Raw genomic sequence first — 19,200 nt, forward strand, 5'->3', positions numbered from 1 at the left:
ATGCTTCTCAGTCACGTATTCCGTTTATCCATGTTCGCTTACACTTTCTCATCTCTAGATCGAAATCTCCAACCGAAATGCGAGTCTTAATTAGTTTCCCGGACCTATCGACTCGACCACCCGACCCGCGTTTCGACGCCGAGGCAGGCTGGAATCCTCCCGAGCCGCCTCAGCGTCGCGATTCACGCTCGCTGGTCCGTGCGCCCAACGCGTACCCACACGGTGGTTGAGCGCGGACGCGTGCATCGCGTGAGCGCGCGGAAGTGGAGACAGGCACGCGGGACGGTCGTCCTGAAGCGCACGGTCTAATATCTATAGTAGTTCGGCTTAAAGGGTCCAGCTTTGTTGAGCCCCATGTACTTGGCCTGCTCGTCCGTAAGCTCGGTGAGGTGGGCGTCGAACGTTGGGAGATGCAGAGAAGCGACGTATTCGTCCATCTTTTTCGGTAGCAAGTAAACGTCGGACTTGTAGCGTCCGGGCGATGCATTGAACAGCTCGATAAGGGCTAGCGCCTGGGTAGCCGCGGTGATGGACACCACGAACGACGGTATCGACGAACAGGACAGGTTGACCAGGCGGCCCTCGGCGAGCAGAACGATACGTTTTCCATCGGGCCAGATGACGTGATCCACTTGCGACCTAAAAATACCGTCATTCGATTACAGAAATCCGCCGTGGCCTGAGCGCACATGAATAAGTTGGGCAATGCGGTCGATCCCACGAGCGCGATCGTGCGGGGTCTGGGACCTCGCCAGACAGCGTGCGCGAGAGTCCCCTGAACCGGAGAGAGTCTGTGTATCGAAATCTGAGGGAACGACTTCATTGAATACATGCTAGAACTCGGACTCAGGTACCCACCGAACTTTCTCCCAGTTGAGCTCGGGACTTCGAAGACTTTGAACGTCTATTTCCGTGTTCGAATGACCCATGTTACACACGATACATCCATTCTTCAATTTGTCCATATGCTCGCGAGTGACCACATTCTTATTTCCGGTTGCTGTAACGAGGATGTCGACGTTGCGGATCACCTCGTTCATCTTCACAACACGGAAGCCATCCATGCTGAAACGAAGATTGCGGCTCGTAAGTCTCCGGAAGAACAAGTCCGGAGCGAACGTGAGGCTTTGGAACGCAATATCCATTTGAGCTGTGATCGATAGTCATGAATACGGAGCGGGCGAATGTTATTTCAAAATCGCAGCTGCCTCGAGGTCGGCGATCCTAAATGACTTACCAGGCTTGCAGTGCGCAAATGGGGTCGATTTCAGTAACGTAGACGACGGAGCCCATTCCCTTGAGGGCGGAACAGCAACCTTTGCCGACTTCACCGTAGCCGCACACAAGAGCTTGTTTACCGCCGAACATAACGTCGGTCGAGCGTTTCAAACTAGACGGAGGAATAAGAGCGTACATGAATTCCGCACACGTGCCGGGAATACCGTAAATCTCAGAACTTAGGATCTGAGCTCCTCGAGGTTCTCCGAGCTTGGTTATCGACTTAAATCCAGACCTTCCCCGGGAATATATTATGGTAATCACTCGGGTCCTCTGTGCTAGAAAAGATTCCTTATACTCACGCGTCGAGAATGGACTCTCTACACGAATACAGATTGTCGAACTTGGTCTTCGTAACCGAATCATTCACGTTCATGGCTGGCACGCTCAACTTTCCAGCCTTCGCCAGTTGATAGAGGCGGTGAACGCCGGTCACGCTCTCTTCTACGATTCCTTTGATCAGGTTGAAGGTAGCTGGATACTTCTTCAACATCAGATGGGTCGCGTCTCCTCCATCGTCGAGTATCTGCATCGTTACCGGAAAGAGAGGAAATCAGGGTGAACTCTATTAAGACGACGACAAATTCAATTTTCTCCGCTCCGATGTCCCACCCAAGACAGAGTTCACAATCTCATCCGGTAGTCCCTGTATCCGTTCCCGCGCCGTCACTGAATTCGTTATGTCCTTGGAGTCGGGGACCCAGATGGAGCTCTGGTCGTTCTCGAGTTTCGGTTCTTATACGGATTGCAAAGCATTGAGGCGTTCTCGCCTTCCATCGATACCGGGAGCCCACGACTCAATGGCGGCAAGGGCAACAGCAGACGAGATAAAAGCCGCGATTTATATGGATGCGAGGTAACTCGGAGCCTCTCGCGCCGTTATCCATCGTTACGACGACGGGGGAACTCGGATGTACTTACCGGGAGTCCCTCGGATCAGTCCCTCTCCTTTCGAAGTGAAGGGACCAGCTCCCTCCGCTTCAGTCAAAACTCGAGCTTCGCATTTCCGGAATATCGAGCCGGAGTCGAACAACGCAGGCGAGGGACTAACTCGACTCGTTGCTCGTTCGAGCAGTCGGCTCTTTATGTCTTCACGCGTCGGTCGGTTCGCCGCCTCCTTCGCTCGCTTTTATTGTTTCCAGATATCCACACAGCGAAAAGAAACAGCCGAGAGGCACGCGAAGGACCTCAGGAGAGGAAGGTCCCTAAGTCGAAAACGACCCCCGGGGAAGGATTCCACATGCAAAGCATTTTGCGAGCCTTCCCCTCGTGTTTCGGCCACGTAGTCTCAGCCGTCGGCACCGAAGGAAGGGCGAATAATATATAAAATGCCGAGATTGGATCGCCCTCACAGCGGTCAGCAAACCCCCTCCCCCTATTCAAGCACTCGAAAACTGGTATCGAATAACCACCAAGGAGAGGGGTCGAATAGGGAGCCTTGGCCTCAGCTGGTCTCTTCCCGGAGCTGCACAGCTGTATTTTCCATCAAAGCTCCGATTCGAGGAATTCCGCTCCGTAAGTAGGCCTCGAGACGATCGCTGGCGGAGGGAAGAAGCGGTCGCTCTTTTCACCCGAAGGATCTCGAAGCGAATGGACTTTCATGGTTGAGGGATTCCATATCCGGGCAGAGTTCACCCGCAGCAGCTCCGTGACCTCGTCAGAGAGCTTCTGCGGATTGCGGGGTATAATTGGATCCGTCGATAAAACGCTTACCATGTTGGGCTGCCAACCGTCGGCTTGGACGCAGCGATCGATGCACCACCAGAAATCGTCCTCGGTTTCGCCTTTCCACGCGAACACTGGGATGCCGACCTCCGCCAAGGCGGCCGCCACCTCATTCTGAAAATAGAGGTAATGATGAGCGTTATCGCTGAAGATTCGGCGTCTTCCGAGTCGAAATGACGATTATTGTGCCGTTACGAGGATGTACGATAGTTCCGATTCGAATCGATGGGACCGAACTAGGTCTGTTTCAATCTAATCTCTTAGAGGAATAGTTATCATTTTCGTGATTTACCTGCGTAGAATAAATGTTGCAAGGAGCCCAACGAACGCTTGCTCCCAGGGCTACGAGCGTTTCGATTAACACCTGCAAAGAGAGCAAATTCGATCATGGTGATGACAATCAACCTCCAGCTTTTCGCTCTACGCGTATCTAAGGGTTTCCGCGATGCGAATGATTCAATCCCTGTTTTCCCGTATGGCATGGAGCCTTGACTGTGGTTCGGACCCCGGGCGGCGGAGACTCCGGGAATAGACCCGAGAATAGCTCGGAAATCACTTCAGATATCGAGTGAGCGGTTGGGACGACTTCTCGGATCGTAAAGGTAGAAAAGTCGTAAATTTCTCCGCTCCGGTTCTCACGGAACGATTCCGCCTCTCGACGTAAAATGAGCTCAACCCTCTCAGACACGAAGTCGTGGACTCGACGTGAGGCATAGAAGTGCGGGTCTGCTCGATGACGCTCGCAGGCATGGCTGGTGCCAGGAAGACGAACGACAGAAAATGGAAAACCGAACAAGGACGACAAGACAGCCCACATTGTGCTCACGTACATCTCAGCAGGCGGGCACTTCGCGAACAGCAAGCCTCCGACAGATCTGGACGTATGTTTCGCTGAAGCCATGCAACGACAACGTCGGCGTTGGCCAAGGAAGATCCCCTGGAGAGTCCTCTCAAGAAGCAGCGGACTCGCTGCACAGCACGGTGTGCAATTAGCCTCAAGATCCAACAGGCGAGCGACCTCGCATGAATTGCATGCGGAGCGAACGTTCATCGGTCCCCAATGAAAGGAGTACACGCGTTCTTTCAGTGGACGTAAATCGATTGTGCCTTGTCCGATTGGGACGAAGGTCTCTCTCAGACGTTGTGCGACAAAGTCTCCCGTACCGCTGCGGAGATGGCGTCTGGGAACGATTGTCCTCCTTTCCAATTCAGAACGGCTCATTCATTCCCGTATTTCCCCCCCCCCGCGCTGGGAACAGGTATTGATTTGCTGGCGGGAATTCATTCTATATTCGGGAGAGGTGCTCATCTACATGTCTGACACGGCGAGATAGTCTTCGATGGGATCGAGGGCGAAAAAAGCGATGGTAAGCTTGACGAGAGGTCGGGAGAGAAGGCTTGTGAAACGCTGACACCTAGGCCGAGCTCTGGAGATCAAATTGAGCCTCGACGTTCAGATCACCCCCGCTCCCCGTTTCCCGTGGAATTCCGGGGCTGACGCGTGAGCAGCCCGATAGGCAAGTTGACACGCAAGACGTTCGGGGGAACGCCCGTTTCGGAAGCCTCAATTTCAGCGGAAAGAAGGCCCGGAGACATCCGAGTCGATTGACCTATCAGACCGAACGCATCGCTGTGGAGAGAGAAAGCGAGTTCTCCTGGTCGATAAGTGTCGAGGAGAATGCGGACGCTCCAGGGGAAAATATTTCGGAATCGAGGCGATTGATCACAAAGATCGGAGGGGGGAATCCTAGCGCTCCGGAGTAATCGTCTCGCTACACTCGAGGGAAGTATTACTTGTAGTGCGAGGCGCTCCATTACCCTGATAGAGGCGAATGAAACGAACAGGAACGGAGCTGAGGGTCGAGCTTCTCGGAAAGAAAAAATCAACCGATACAGAGCATCGAAGGGACTCAGGGGCCTTCGACGCGACGGTAAGAGCATCGTGTTGAGCTCTCGCGGTCTCGGCTCCGACCTACAACATATAATAGTTACTAACCGCAGTCTGGGCGTTGATGTGAGTACAACCGACGATTTTCGCTCTCTCTAGGGGTTTATCCGCTTCGGCACGCTTACGCAGTGCGATGATTCCGGGCATCTCTGTGGATGAAAACAAAAACTTACGACTCCGATAGATAATTAGCTCATGCGAAAGTTGGGCTAGAAGTCTCCCGAATGTCGACAATGGAATGAGTCGAGGAGAGAACGGAACCTAGTTTCTTCTTCTTCTCCTTCTTCTCCTCCGCTGCCATGTGTACCCACTATGATGTTCTCCGAAACAGAGCGAAAATCGAACAGACGAGGCATCGAGAGCCGAGCAAACACGAACTCGATTGAGGAGTCGAGAGCAAGAGTTTGCTCCTCATTCCTAGAGCGAGCAGATAGTGCTAATATAGGGTTCTGAACTGCTAGTCCTTCTATCGCGACGCGAAAACCGCCGCAATTTCCTCCATGGATCCTAACGACCTTCGCGTCTCGGATTTCTAATATCTCATTTTCGGGAACCAGAGCGCCACACAAGCCTCGAGGGAAGAGGGGACGACGCTCATTCCTCTCACGAACCCTCACCCGACGGCAGACCTGAATATCAATATTCAAAGTCATCTGAACGATATTCGCCGCTTCAGCGTTTTCCCTAGCTCTTTAGGCAATTGTAGAATATGCCCGGGAATCGGAATCGGCATATTCCATTTTAAATTCCAAGAAGATTTCACGACGGAAATCTGCAATCTGCATCGAGTCCAATGTGGACCGTGTCGTGGCAGTGGCGACTGGAGCCCGGAAATTCCTTCCCTCAATCATATCATCGGGTCACAAACCCGAGGAAGCCGATAAGAATGTTCACAAAGGAAAGGCGAGTGCGAAAACAGGTTTGTCTCGACGTGAGAAATCGCCATTTGTTCTAGGCAGCGTCGCGAAGCTCCTTCGAAAGACCGGAGTCAATTCTCTCCGAGAGTTTCTTTGTCTACCTAATCGGCTTATCATGCACGCCTCGGGTGTGACGCGCGGATTACTCGTCTATCCGACCTACGGAAGTCTTGCAGCACGAGGATCCTTTCGTTGCTCTCAATACCTTTTTAGCGAAAATTCTCCCTTTGAAAACAGAAAGAGGACACGGATTCGCATGTCGTTACTTTACCTTGTTCGGCAATCTCGATCTCCCGACGTCCGAAGCTGGCCTGGCCGATGTTCTTGACGCAGAAATCGGTAAAGCCTTTCGAAGACTTTTGAACTTTCTCCCGGGGCGAGACTCCTTCGTCATCCGAACTCGTGTCGGTATATGATGCTGCAAGCAGGAAAAATCTTTTTATTAAGAGCAGAGAAGGATCTGGCAACAGACAGCTCCCGGGCTTCGGGGGAAACTCGTCGCCTGCCCTCGATTCTCCCGAAGATATTCCGAGGTCCCACTCTGGATGCAAAAATTTGTGGAACCGCCGTTGAGCTCGAGAACTACGGAATCTTCGTTCAGCAGCTCCTCCATTGTAATTTACATCCTGGATAGTCTAGAGGCCGCTAGAGGCGGATCGATCATTCTCTTTGTGAGATTGTCACGGCCGCTGAGACGTGCCCGCTCCGAGCACGCCTGTCTCGCGCGTGATATCGGCGAAAATTCTGAGCAGCCGAGCTTGCTCGACGAGGATCAAACTTCCCCGGGAAAATTTCTCGACGCTCTTCGCGGCTCGCGGACTCCGGATGCCCACGTCGGGGTGCAGACCCGATCGTGCAGGAGGGACAAAGATCAATCAATCAGACAATCGCGGCTTGGAGTGGCACCGAGTCCTCTCGGAACACGTCTCCGGGAATCGTGCATTCAGATGCAGCTTCCCGAAAGCGGAGCCTCCCCCATCGATCTCTCCGTCACGGTCTCTCTATTTCATATTCGCGTGAGCAATCTCCCGCACCCGCGGAGGTAATGGAACAACTTATTCACGAGGTTATGCCAGGATAGGGACCGGAATAACATTCAAGCAAGGCAGCGAAATTTCGATTCACACGAAACCCCTGGAATGCCGCTTGCTCGCTCATACGTTTTTTCCTACCCCAGTCAGTCACACTGGATCCCATACGCGTGCCCGAAGGAATGCGGCACAAAAATAATTTTCCCTCATTCGAATAGATTTAGGGAGGAAGTGAAGAGCCCTTCCTCCCTTCACTTCAGTCCTGATTTCATGGAACGCTTCCACGCTCCGGGAAGCATCGGCCGGCTCGAGCGATAAGAGCCGCCATCAAAAGAAACGTGTTGTTGCTCCATTGGCGCATAGATCCAGTGCCGAGTCCTCCAAACGCTTTCGCAAGCTATCTTCTGTTCTCATCCGCACGGGCTCCCAGTTCTTTCGCGGAAACCTTTCTCAGACCGATTGGAGTTCGTCCACCGAGTGAGATGCCGCGCGCCGACGCCGGGATTTCCATGGAAAAACTCAGATTGCTTCATTCGGTTCACCGACAACGTGACAAAGGCGCAAATTCTTGGAGAAGTATGCTGATCGGAGGGAGTCGAGGGAGGCTTTCGGCGAAATCTGGGCCGAACCTCTCGCATGAAAGATCACGGAGCAAGAACCTCACTTAAGAACCTTTCTGCCGGCGGCGGAGTTTCACTCCTTGCATCAACAATTTATTCACTCAGAGCGATTTTCCTTTCCCGACCTCCGAGCGGGCGACCGAGCTGCCCTGATTCAACGCAAATGGAGAGCGGCCGAACGGATGTCGAACGCCATAAATCCCACCCGTAGATGAATCGACCGGTCGAAACTCGATCAGGCAAGTTGTCTTGGCTGAAAGCCTAATTGAAGTGGGTTCGGCTTCGAGTCGCCACGAGTCTTCCCGTTCTCCGACAAGTGCGTACTAAGTGAGCGCAAGGCGATACATGAGACCTTCCCTGCGGGAATGTTTCTCCCTCCTCCGGCGAACGTCGTCTGCGGCTGTTTTCATGCTTTCCCCGAGATGCTCATCGTCTCGACTCAATGTCAACATGATTGCTCGACTTGTCCCTTGGAAATGACAGCAATAACAACAAAGTTCTGCAGCTGAGACCGAGGCCGGGGAAACTTTCCGTCGGCTACTTCGATGGCAACATCAACAATTTCGCTTCGACACCGTATCGCGAACAGCTGTGCGAGCCCCAGAGACCAGTGAGCATGCTATAATACGGAGTTGGAGAGCATCCAATGATAGCCGCTGGAGTTTCGGTTCCCATCTTCACTTGACTTCGTTTGCTCTTCACGCTGTTGATTCCGTCTAAACTTGGCACGGCGCCGCCAGACTTCTGCTCATCAACGACGCCTCGGTGAGCAAAACACAGCCCCCCTGCGGACAGAGCAAACCGCGGTCCTTTAGAATCGTCGTTCTTCAAATGTTCCTCTCGGACTGCATTCACGTTGTTCGAGGACCTCAGCGGCAATTCCCGCGAAGTTTACCCCGGTCTCCCCTCCTCCTAGCCCCCAAACAAAAAAGGGCGGGGGGAAGAGGGGGTAGCTGACACTCGCAGCTAATTATGGCGTCCGCTTGCTTAGCTTCATGCGGAGGCTCTCCAAGATAAGAAAGGCTGACTCCGTTCAGAGCCGGATTCACAAGATAGTCGACTGCTGAAACGCGGCTCTCCATTGTTGAGAGTCCCGCGGTCAGAAAGGAAGTTCTCTCTGAGAGAACCTACGACTCCAAGCGAAAACCGTTTTCGCGCAAATTGCGTGGACTAAACGTTGTTTCTAGGAAGTGCAACTCGTAAGGGTCGAGTCAAAGGCGATCACAACTAATTGAGTACGCGTCGACAACGGTCCCGGAGGCTGGGGTCGGGAAGGCTCTGTTTAGGACACAAAGTGCTTCCCGCCAACACTCGCCAAGGAACGGCGAACAGGGTCTTACTCAGCAATATGTCGCCAATGGGAGAATGACTCTGAATTTTCGCAGCCTCTTTGAATGAGCGGACGTTGAATGCAGAAAACGGCATGGCTCGCAATGTTCCTATTGAAATATTTCCTTGGCTCATTTCTCGTCGGAAGAATCACTCCTCTCGCGGCGTTTCCCCCCTGAGAGTTCCCGTGCTCACTCCTCTCGACGTCACTCCGCATTGTCCGAATTCCATCGCGTCTTCCGAATCGGTCGCCCAAGCAATCCGAGCGGAAAACATGACGACGAGAGCTCCTATCCCTCGGGAGCTTCTGCAGGAGAAGATTCAACTGTCGAGGTTTTCTTGCCAGTCGAGGACTCTCTGAGCCCAAACTCGCTCCAAAAAACTCTGACGAGACGTCCGACTCAATCAGAAAGTATGCTCATGAGGCGAGACATCTGTCACTCCTCCGAGGAATATTCCGAGGGGTCCCGGTACTCTGTTGGCGACGCGAAAGAGCCGAATCTGAGAGCTGGAGGGACACACCCCACTCGGGATCAATTAAGCTCGCGCGTCGAGCTGGGAACTCTCGCGGCTGGGAAGTCGACGCCTTCGATTTTGCATCCGTTCGCGGAAACGTTAATGTGAGGTTTCGTCGCTCCACGCGACGAAAAAATTTCAAGCGAAGAGGAAATCCCGTCCTTGCGGATTCCGAGGGTCGGCTCAGCTACTACCCTGCCGTTGAGCGCGGATTCCGCCCACAACAGAGACGCACCGATGCTCACGGAAACTTACGACTCACTGAAACACGCTTGGGTAACCTGACGAGACAAACTCATACATCTATCTCGCATTGAAATTCATCGGAGCCGAGATCCATCTCCATCCCGAGCGGATTTTCCGCGAGACCAGAAGCGCAAGGGGGATACCAACTACTCGATGGGAACGACGCTGGAGATAAAAGCGGTGGGAGCATTTCCGGGGGAAACCGCGACCTGACCTTGTCACAGGGCTCGGCGGGCTTTTGTTTGTTGAAGCCGCGTGCACTCAGTCAGATAAGGGAATTCTGCCGTGAACGTCCAATTTCCCAGGGAGCTAACCAACCGTAGTCCACCGCCGCACACGTCAGGCGGAGCTTGTAGCTCGATATTGCAGCTGTGGTCCAGCTGCGAGGTAACTCCGGCAGACAGAGAAAAATGGACGAGCTCAGGAGGACTAAGGGGCGAAAGGAACTCGGACGCTGGTCATTTGTTCCGAGTGAAAAGTATTGCGAACGCGACCCACTTCCCGGAGACTCGCTCGGAATCTCTGGTATTCCAGACCTCATGCGGTATCTGGCAGATGACAAGTCATTCCTCGTTTCGAATACCTTGTAAGTTAAGTCTGGTGTCTATTACCCACTGCACGGCTCGAGAAATAGCTTCTCTCTCTGCCTACTCTATGCTAGCGCAAATATTCTTGCAATGATGCATCGAGCATTCCGCCGCGATATTTGTTGCGACGTACGCGATTCAAACCCCAATGTCACCCAATCAAAGACGTAGTCATGAAGGGACGCAATCCGAAATTAGTCGATGACTCGTGTCGGTGGGGGTTTCCCGAACATCGCCTTCCTCGTGCATTATAGTATTGGTCATGATGAATATGATGAGATGAGTCAAAGGCTTGCATCGAATATGGGTCCGTGCTATGAATGGAGCGAATGCCCCATCCTGTCGGCCCCATCGGAAGGCCTCTAGGGACTTGAATTCGATTCCGAACGGTCAAGACTTCCGCACGGCCCTCTTGAGAATCACCGAGCAGCGTTCTCGTTGTCTACGTCATCACAGCCATAGGACGGTTTCTATAGCTCAGCTGCGACGGACGAGATATTCTTCTTCGCAAATGGACTCGTATCCACGAAAATATTCCGGAGACGCCCAACTTGTCGACAAAGCTCCTTTCTTTAGACAGCGGCTCACTCGGACACGCAAGCTCGGGTCCATGGACTCGTCACTTGGTCGGAAATGTTACAGTTATGTGTCGTTTCCGCTTGGCGGGACTCACACGTTGACCAAAGGGTCTCTCTAGTTGAAGATAACAATCTGCGGTGGTCCTCGTTCCCATTTTCGTTGGCTCGTTGGATATCTTCGTCGTCACTGAACACGTCATCCATTACGACTTCAGGCATTCCGGATGAATTTCAGAAGCCGACCGGAACGGCGACTTTCGAATACGATCGCCGGAGTTTCAAGTGAATGAACACTGAGAACTCACACGGCTTGAGACAATGTGTGACAAGCAAAGCAGAACGTCCTCATTAGTGAACAGCCAGTTGTAAAAAATTTCCTCGCTATCTTTGAAATCATTCTGAGCACGTCAAAGTTTCACAACATCCCAGTATTTGGTCGTCTGCACCGGCGCAAGAAGCTGTTAAGAATCGTGCTCATGGGAGGTAGGAGACATCGAATCATTGGCTTAGGGATTCCAATCGTCAGGGAATATCGTCGGAAGCATAGGCCTTCCAAACTTCGAGGACGGTAATTTTTGGGGAGTGTCAACCGGTTCGCTCGTTTTACCAAACTACTCACCAACTCCAAAAATATGTAAGTATATTAGTGTACCCCTCGCGTAAATCCGCCCACCTACTAGCGTCTCTCCGACCCACCTCGTCCCAAGTGCCTGTCCTTCACAGGGACAGGGGAGCTGGATTCGTAAGTCGAGGGAGCGCTCGAAGAAAACTTCATGAACAGGACGCGAACGACACACCGCTCAGGAAAAATCCGGAAGCACGGTGAAAATGGCGGGCACGCTTTCAATGCCCCCGAAAAAAACGATATATTCCGCAGCTCAATCAATCATGGCTGAACATCAGACGACCGACAATCGATGCTCTCGAGGAAGCGGATTCCGCGAGTTTTTATCCCCTCCTCGACAGATCGAGCAAGGTCCTCCTTAGCATCGGAAATCGAGTGCGTACGATCTGACAAATTGGAGCCACGAACTCCTTGTCTCCGGGAGAACAACGACTTGCGAGGAAGGTATCGCAGAACACAGCTCCTGAAGCTCCACTTTCGTCTTTGGGACGCGAGCTTCTAATGTCGCGTACTTGGAATTTCCTTTTGATTTCGCTTTTCGAGTCTGAATGAGCAGTGTCCTCGATTCCGGAGGTTTTGCGCCCCGTGTTCTGACGAAGGAGCGCTTCGGGAATGCCGAGCCCTCATCGTATCGATCATCGAACTTCTTTCACAGAAAGAGATCCTAAGTGAGGACATGAAGTGGAAAGGAAATCATATTGCCCCAAATTATTCGCCGCAGATTGACGCATTGGCCCTTGGCGGATCGCCAGAGCTCAGATGGGCCTTAGCCGAGGCCGGTTACGGCCAAGAAAGCCGCTGCGGTGAACTATGACGACATCAGCGACTTGGTCGAATCATATTCGTCTCGATCCGATTCTCCAAGGGAGCGAAAACGGAGGGCGGTAAGGAATCGAAAGGAGGAGCAGAAAGAACGTCATGGTGGGGAATCGAGGGGCGGAAAGTGGTAGATATCGAATTTCATTGGCGACCGGCTCGGTTTACACGTCGACTCCGCGAAATAAAAAGAGAGACCGGTCAGAAGATGGAGAAGTGCGGGCGGAATGACTCTCTTCCGTTCCCCAGAAGATCGTCATTCCCAATGTATCATCCCTTACGCAATGTATGTTGCGGATTGAAAGGGAGTGCTTCGTAGCCGAATAACGATAACCAAATCTACCAGGCTCGAGCCAGGTACCTCCCCGATGAAAAAAAATACCGACGAGAAATACGTGTCGGCCAAAGTTATTTTTTCCTCCGCAGTCGAGGCCTTTGAAGTCAGAAAATTGTCAGCGGCACTCGGGAGACACGGCAAACTCCGATACCTCCTCGACGAAGCAGCGGCGGAGAACCATCAAGGTGGGCTCGAGGGGCGTATCGAACCAAAGAAGTGAATTTCGAACACACTATGGAAGGTCACGGAACACATAGCGTAGAGCGTAGAGAGTCAGGATGAAAATAGGTAGGAATCAGGACGACGGAAAGTCGCACGAATTCGAAGAGCTCTGGAATTCTTCGTCGGGAGGTGAAAAACTGCACCTTCCAAAAATGAAGGGAACATACAATGTCCCGCAAATAGGACGGCTTGTCACTCCGTAAAAGGGCACGCCACTTTTCTGGCAGGTCCCAGAGCTCGCTCCGAAGCAAGTGTGTCAGTGCATGTTCACAGTCGACTCAAACACAGTGCGACACGTCAGCACTTGTTCCGCGCTCTCGGATCCGCAGTCGGAGGAGGCAAGTCGACCCTTAGATTTCTTCTCACAACTCGCCCCCCTCTCCCCCGTAGCTTCTGTCAGAGACAGTCCTCCCTGTTGGGGCTGTTAACTTTTTTCCCTCGCGACATGTTCGCGCTTGAGAGTCGACTTCCTCCCTCATAACGCTGGTCAGACGTGCTCTCAGAACCCGAACCATCGGATTCGATACGCCGCTCCCCAGAGTTTTGGAATTTTCGTAGTGCGACCGATAGCGACTCGTATCTTCTCCGGTGAGGTCCTGCTCTCCCATCGTACCCGATCTACTCGAATCTGAACCTCGCCCCCGTGCCATGTTGCTGAGACAGAACGACGTCGAGATAAATCGAGATCATACGCGTCGCTCCCCATAACGTGTTCAGAGTGGTCATCCCGACCGATGCGCTGGGCTACGTAGGTCGACTCTTTTCCTCATCCGATTCCCTCTTCTCGAGCGTCGGAATCAAGGTCATTCCCTTTTACACACGAGATGGAGAGTAGAGCTGGGTTCTCGCTTCGTCCCCCCGATCCCTCTCGCTCAGCGGCGCATTCCCCTAGCCTTTGATCGTACGTTCCTCTAATTGTAGCCGTATTCCGACGGATAAACAAACACCCACTCCCCCATGAGAATGCCTGATTATAGCCACTGCCTATCCCCCAACAACCGGAACCCCTGTCATCGGACATGGCCAAATCGATGTTCTTGATTCGCTCCCACTCCCTCATCGACAATGTCCTGTGAACTCTCCCGGGGTTCCCCTGAGCATTGACCCTCCCTCGTAGATTCACACGCCTCTGACTCGGGACGCTCCATTCGAATATGAGCCGTGGCTGAGGGCCATCTCATATCCCTCGGAAAATGAGTTCTCGAACGGAGGACCCGAAGACCGTGAGATCTCTGAATCACGATCATCATCACAGACAGTGACGCGCGCAACGCGGCGTGGTCAGGAGAGAGCTGAGCTTAGTCGAAGTGATCGTCTGCAAGCGAGCCGACCGAACTGATGGACGGACGAATGCTAGGGTCAACTCACTCGAGCCTCTAAGTGACATCAGCCGGGCGGTCCGAGTATCTCCCTGTTTTTCTTCGAGGAGTTCTATATGCGTCTCCCTTCTATTTATTCCGCTTGCTCAGTCAGCCACTGAGATGCACGACGACCACGACGGCACTACCACACCAGCAGCACTGTCGGTGGTAGCAATGGCAACAGTGTTGTGGACCGCCTCTGCACGACTCTGACGACTTCTTCGTCTTCGCAACGGTCGTCCATATCTCAGCGCGGTCATCTCGCATCGGCGATAGCAGCATCAAACCAAGTGCTACGGCCGACATTTAGCACTCTCCAGAGCCAACCCGAGAAAGATGTCAAAAACTCGTACGCAAACGAATCGGCAGAGCGAGTCACCGAAGTTGTATGCTCGCCCTTCTAGAGAGAGCCACGAATTCTGTGACCCGTCTATGGGATCGAGGCCCATCTGCGATTCCGGTCGTATTCCATGGTATTCCGGTCCAGTCAATCGGTCAGCTTGCACCACCTGTTCGAGGGACTCGTCTTTTTTAGCCCCGCGCCTCCCTCTTCAGTAATCCGCGAATCATCTGCCGACGTCAGCGAATAGACACAGAGCTGGTAATCTGATTCTTCGGGTTCGCACCCTCATCAAGTCGGCTTCGACAACGGACCCCGAGCGTGACCGAAAGAAGAAGGTGCGATTCGTCAGCACGGACGTGGTCATCCAGCGTAGCAGGGCCTGGGGCTATGATTCGTTGACAGCAATTATCGCAAGTCGGAGATAATAAACGAGTGTATAGTTCGAAGTCCAGGGATGAATAATAATCAAAATCAGGAACTAACCGAGGAGGGCAAAACTCCTCGGCAGTGGCACGGACCTCGGTCGTCAGAAATTCTCACCCGGGCCACCGATGAGCGAGGTCACAACTTTCCTATCGAATGCCGATCAGAAAAGATATATGAGATCCGCAGTTGCGGTAATGGGACACGGAACTTCACTCAACTCGATTACGACATCGCGAGCGACCACAAATGTTCGTGACTCAGATTGGAGCCTCATCGGGTTTGATCATGAATACGAAACGCCGTCAGGCGTGTGAATAGTGAAAACGGGCAGAGTTTCGCGGCCGATTTCGAAAATGAATTAGGTTCCTCTGAATTCTTGGAGATTTTCCCAAGGCCACCGGGCAAGCTGTCAACGAGCCTCGGCTGAATTCAGGTTCAGAAACCGATGGATTCCATTCCGAGGGCTCTACGCTTGCATCGTCAGATTGGCATTCCGCCCTCTCAGGGTCTCTTGCGACACCTCCCCCGCTTTCCCGGAGAGGAGTTCCTGCTCGATCGAGACGAACGCGTAACAGCTGATTGAGATCCTCTGACCTTGAGCGGGACCTCGCCAAGGGAAGAAGAGCAACCCACTCACCGGAAAACGTCTGGCTAAAAGTCGATTGGGTTTTGGCGAACTGTTTCCGTCTATTCTGAACGCTCATTTTTGGGGGGACCCCTTCCGAATTCGGGGACAAGTCTTCCATTCCGTGGCCGTTGGCGCGTACTTGGCGCGCTTCGTCTGTGGCTGCCACGAAAGGCCGCGGAGCGGTCCCCTTTCTCACAGTCGGGTCTCACTACTACTCCCCCGAGAGTTTAGTTTAGCTTAGCACTTCTAAAACAGTCTGGCACGGCAACGGCACGGCCAGGAGGTGGCCCGATCACGTTAACGATATCGACTCCGATGGCACTAACGACGGGCACGAAGCTAACTCCACACCATCAGCGAAGTTGACTTCGAACACTAGATGAACTTGGCATCGCCGAGTCGTCGGCTCTGCTCTCGAGGCAGTGCCATGTGAGACCGCTAGCGGGAGAGACCTTCGGGAGAGGGACCCTAGGTCAAAACACTGGCGGGAGGTATCTGCCCTCATCCTTGCTCTCAATCAGACGTACAGCGTTGTATCTCTCAGTCAGTCAATGAGATGGAAATGTTCAATGTTGTCTACCTTCCTCAATCACCCATCTGGGGGTCACATATAAACGTTTGAACACCCACCGTTCCCTCCCATCCCTTTCCCTCGGTCTGTCGAGCTAAGATCGGGATCGCTGTATTCTGAACAGCGGACCCGTTCTCGGACACAGCTGACACCTCCATTGCTTCGAGCGCCGGAAGATTTTGCACTCAGATAGTGGAAACTCTTTCTCGTTTAGCTCATGGCTTCGACACCAGAGGAAAACATCGAGCGATTATAAATGGATCGAAGGAGGGATAAATGGATAATGAAGGACGTTGATGAATATGGTTGCTCCGAACCAGGAAACGGCCGGGATGACTGAGCGGCCTCTCACTGAAAAAGCATGATCGAAGAATAACTCGCTCCGGAAGTTCTCGTCATGGTTTGCTTAGGGTAGAAATATTAGGGCCGAGAAGAAATTCAAGCGAGAATTTGGATTCAATGCTTGGGGGTACGTGCCGAGCACCGTATGGTGGCTCAAAACGAATGGCCGCTCATCTATATTCTACGCGATGCATCTTTTTGAGGAGATTGACCGAAGCTTCTGGAGTTCTCAAGGTCGTAGCTGGCAGATTCAAACACTTCCTCGAACCTCTCGATTCTGTCCCGAATCCGATTAGGAAGAACGGGAGGGAGAACTTCCGGGAGAATTGCAGGAGGATTAGACCACTATTGGAGAATAGCTTCTTCCGACCTATCATGGAAACCATTATCCGCTGAATTCGTGGAGCACGAAAATCGCTAAGGGTGAGAACGTTCACCGCTCCTGTCGGCGACATCTCCAACCCGATTTTTTCTCGAGCGAACGGCGCTGGCGAGAACGGCTGACACTATCCGCGTCTCGCTGAGGGTCGTCAAACTTGTCATCGGGGAGCCAAGCAAACTCTCAGCGGCGTTCCCATCGCCAGCACAGTTGTCAGAGAGACATCCTCAAATTCAATTGTTTCCGATATGACACCATCACGTCCAAGTTTCACGCGATCATTTGCCAATCGATTATCAACACACCAGACGAGCCATTCACCGTTGCTCGAACCAATGATGTCTACGCGAAGTGACCTCTTATTCTTCCCCACCCCACCTCATCCCAAATCCAGCGTTTTCAATCCTACGCTCGCGACAAATTTCCATGAGGATTCGTGAATTGTCTGTGGCCTCGGTCACTCTCCGTCGTGTAGAAAAAATCGCTTTGCACTCTTCGCCGCGGCAAATCGAGCACGTCCGGGATTACTCCGATAGGGACACGAATTCCAAAATCTTATCGCGAAGTAAATCATCGAAAATAAACCCCGATGAGAAACAATAGGTTCGTGAGCGACGCCGGTGGGCAGAGACGGAAACACTTACACGAAGAGCATGTTGAAGTTGCGCTGCTCCTCCTTCGGGCCATTGGGTCTTTGGCGACCGGCAACGACATCCTTCGTCCTCGGCGCACCTGGTTGAAGGCGGGCGAGGGTCCATCGGGGTTCAGACCCCCCACACCCTGAAGGCATTCATCAGTACTGTGTTTTCGGGGTACGTGTGCTCAAAGCTGCTGCTCTTTGTGTAACTGCTAAAATCTGATGTTATCGGCAGCGGTGTAGTTGTCGTTGTTGTTGCGGCGGCTACCGATGTCGTTGTTGTTGCTGTTGTTGTTGTGGATCCCCAAGCCAACACCATCACCAACCAGCCAACCAAGGCGACCAGTGCCTAGCCTAATGTCTGGGATACGATGCCAGCGAAGAGAGCGAATCACGTCGAAGCCGTGCTGGTCTGATGAGCTTTCGGCTCAGTTCTACGTTGTCTTCTACGCACTACGGCAGCAGCAGCAGTAGGAGGTGAGGGGAGATAGCAAAATTGCTTCATGTTAGAATTAGCGCAACATCTACCCAGGAGCTCCACCAAATCAAAGCACACCACTTGGCACATGCAGGCCCTCAGAAACTCTCGCTCACGCAGGTGCTTGAGTCCCGATACGAAAATACTGAAGGGCCCCTTCCCCTCAGCCGGGGGATCTCGAATACCCGTCTTGGAGCTCGAACTTGCCGTTTCGCTTTCCGGAAACTCATCAACGGGGTCCGATTGAAAGTTTTTGAAATCCATCTCGTGCATGAAAATCGATTCGAACTTGGGACAATGTCGGAGCTTTCCCGAGTCGGGAAGTGAGTGAACGAGCACAGAAATTCAATGGGCTCACTGGAGCACCTGGGTGAGAGAGTTCGCGAGCCGAGATGCAAACTGCTCGCGAGTGTTATCCCTAGTGTGTGTTATGAGAACACATGTGTTCTGGAGCCTTGTTTTCACTCTCAACTTCATGTTTGCCCATCGTTGAGTGAGAGCTGCCCGCTCGCTCGACGGACCGACGGACGGCCGGCCGGTCGGTCGAGCGACTGTCTGACTGACGGACGGACGGACGAACTGACTGGCCGTGTCTCATAACTTCCTCTCCGTTTCGAGCAGAATTTTAGTCCGCTATTGTGCAGCTCGGTGGAGACTTTGGAGCGGTGCGCCCGACGTCTCAAGGTAATAATCAACCGACATCAGGAGAATGATTCATCCGTTGTCACAAAGGAGTCTCCTCTGAGACTGAAAAATCACCCTTGTCAGATTGTGCTGCGCCTCTCTCTTTCTTTCGCTCTGGACAAGCGAGGAATTGTCAACATAACAAAACAGACGCAGATAAGTCTGGCGTGTGAAATCCGCCGTTTCTGTTTGGTCGGTGTTCTACGAGTTGGAGACCTGATTATGGTTTCCTGCCAGACTGGAATCCGGAAGGCTTCCGGACCTCTTGGATAAACGTGTTGTGGAACGAGCAGCGATGAGAGAGAGGGCGAGCGAGCGCTCAGGGTGACTATGACCTCATACTCCAAAATCGATCGGAGCCTGGACATATCTCGAAACATCGACGCATGGCGGAGAGCGGCGATCCGTAGCGACTGGCTGTTGTGTGTAGGGTGATGATCGTTGTTGAACAACGATCCATTTGTTTGTCAAGTAGCTTGGTAGACGTGTTCCCCAGCCTCAACGTGTCATCAACATGGCGGTCGGTCGTCCTCTGTGTGCCTTCTAGGTAAAGCGACTAGGTGAGGCCGGCTACGG

The 19,200-nt window shown here is 52.8% G+C and overlaps 1 protein-coding gene across 1 annotated transcript; it reads right to left on the reverse strand.

The window, feature by feature from the left end:
* Positions 1 to 305: 305 nt before the first annotated feature.
* LOC100907859 (Adenosylhomocysteinase like 1) lies at positions 306 to 17,539 on the reverse strand. Its single transcript, XM_029112226.1, has 9 exons — positions 17,470 to 17,539; positions 6,140 to 6,286; positions 5,000 to 5,100; positions 3,296 to 3,367; positions 2,992 to 3,117; positions 1,581 to 1,804; positions 1,238 to 1,390; positions 859 to 1,065; positions 306 to 639 (listed from the first exon to the last, which is right to left on the reverse strand). Exons 1-9 carry the CDS (start codon positions 17,537 to 17,539, stop codon positions 306 to 308), a joined length of 1,434 nt encoding a protein of 477 aa, XP_028968059.1.
* Between the last annotated feature and the right edge of the window lie 1,661 nt (positions 17,540 to 19,200).

This window comes from Galendromus occidentalis, unplaced genomic scaffold, assembly GCF_000255335.2.
Source record: "Galendromus occidentalis unplaced genomic scaffold, Mocc_1.1 scf7180000077486, whole genome shotgun sequence".
Classification (NCBI taxonomy): domain Eukaryota; kingdom Metazoa; phylum Arthropoda; class Arachnida; order Mesostigmata; family Phytoseiidae; genus Galendromus; species Galendromus occidentalis.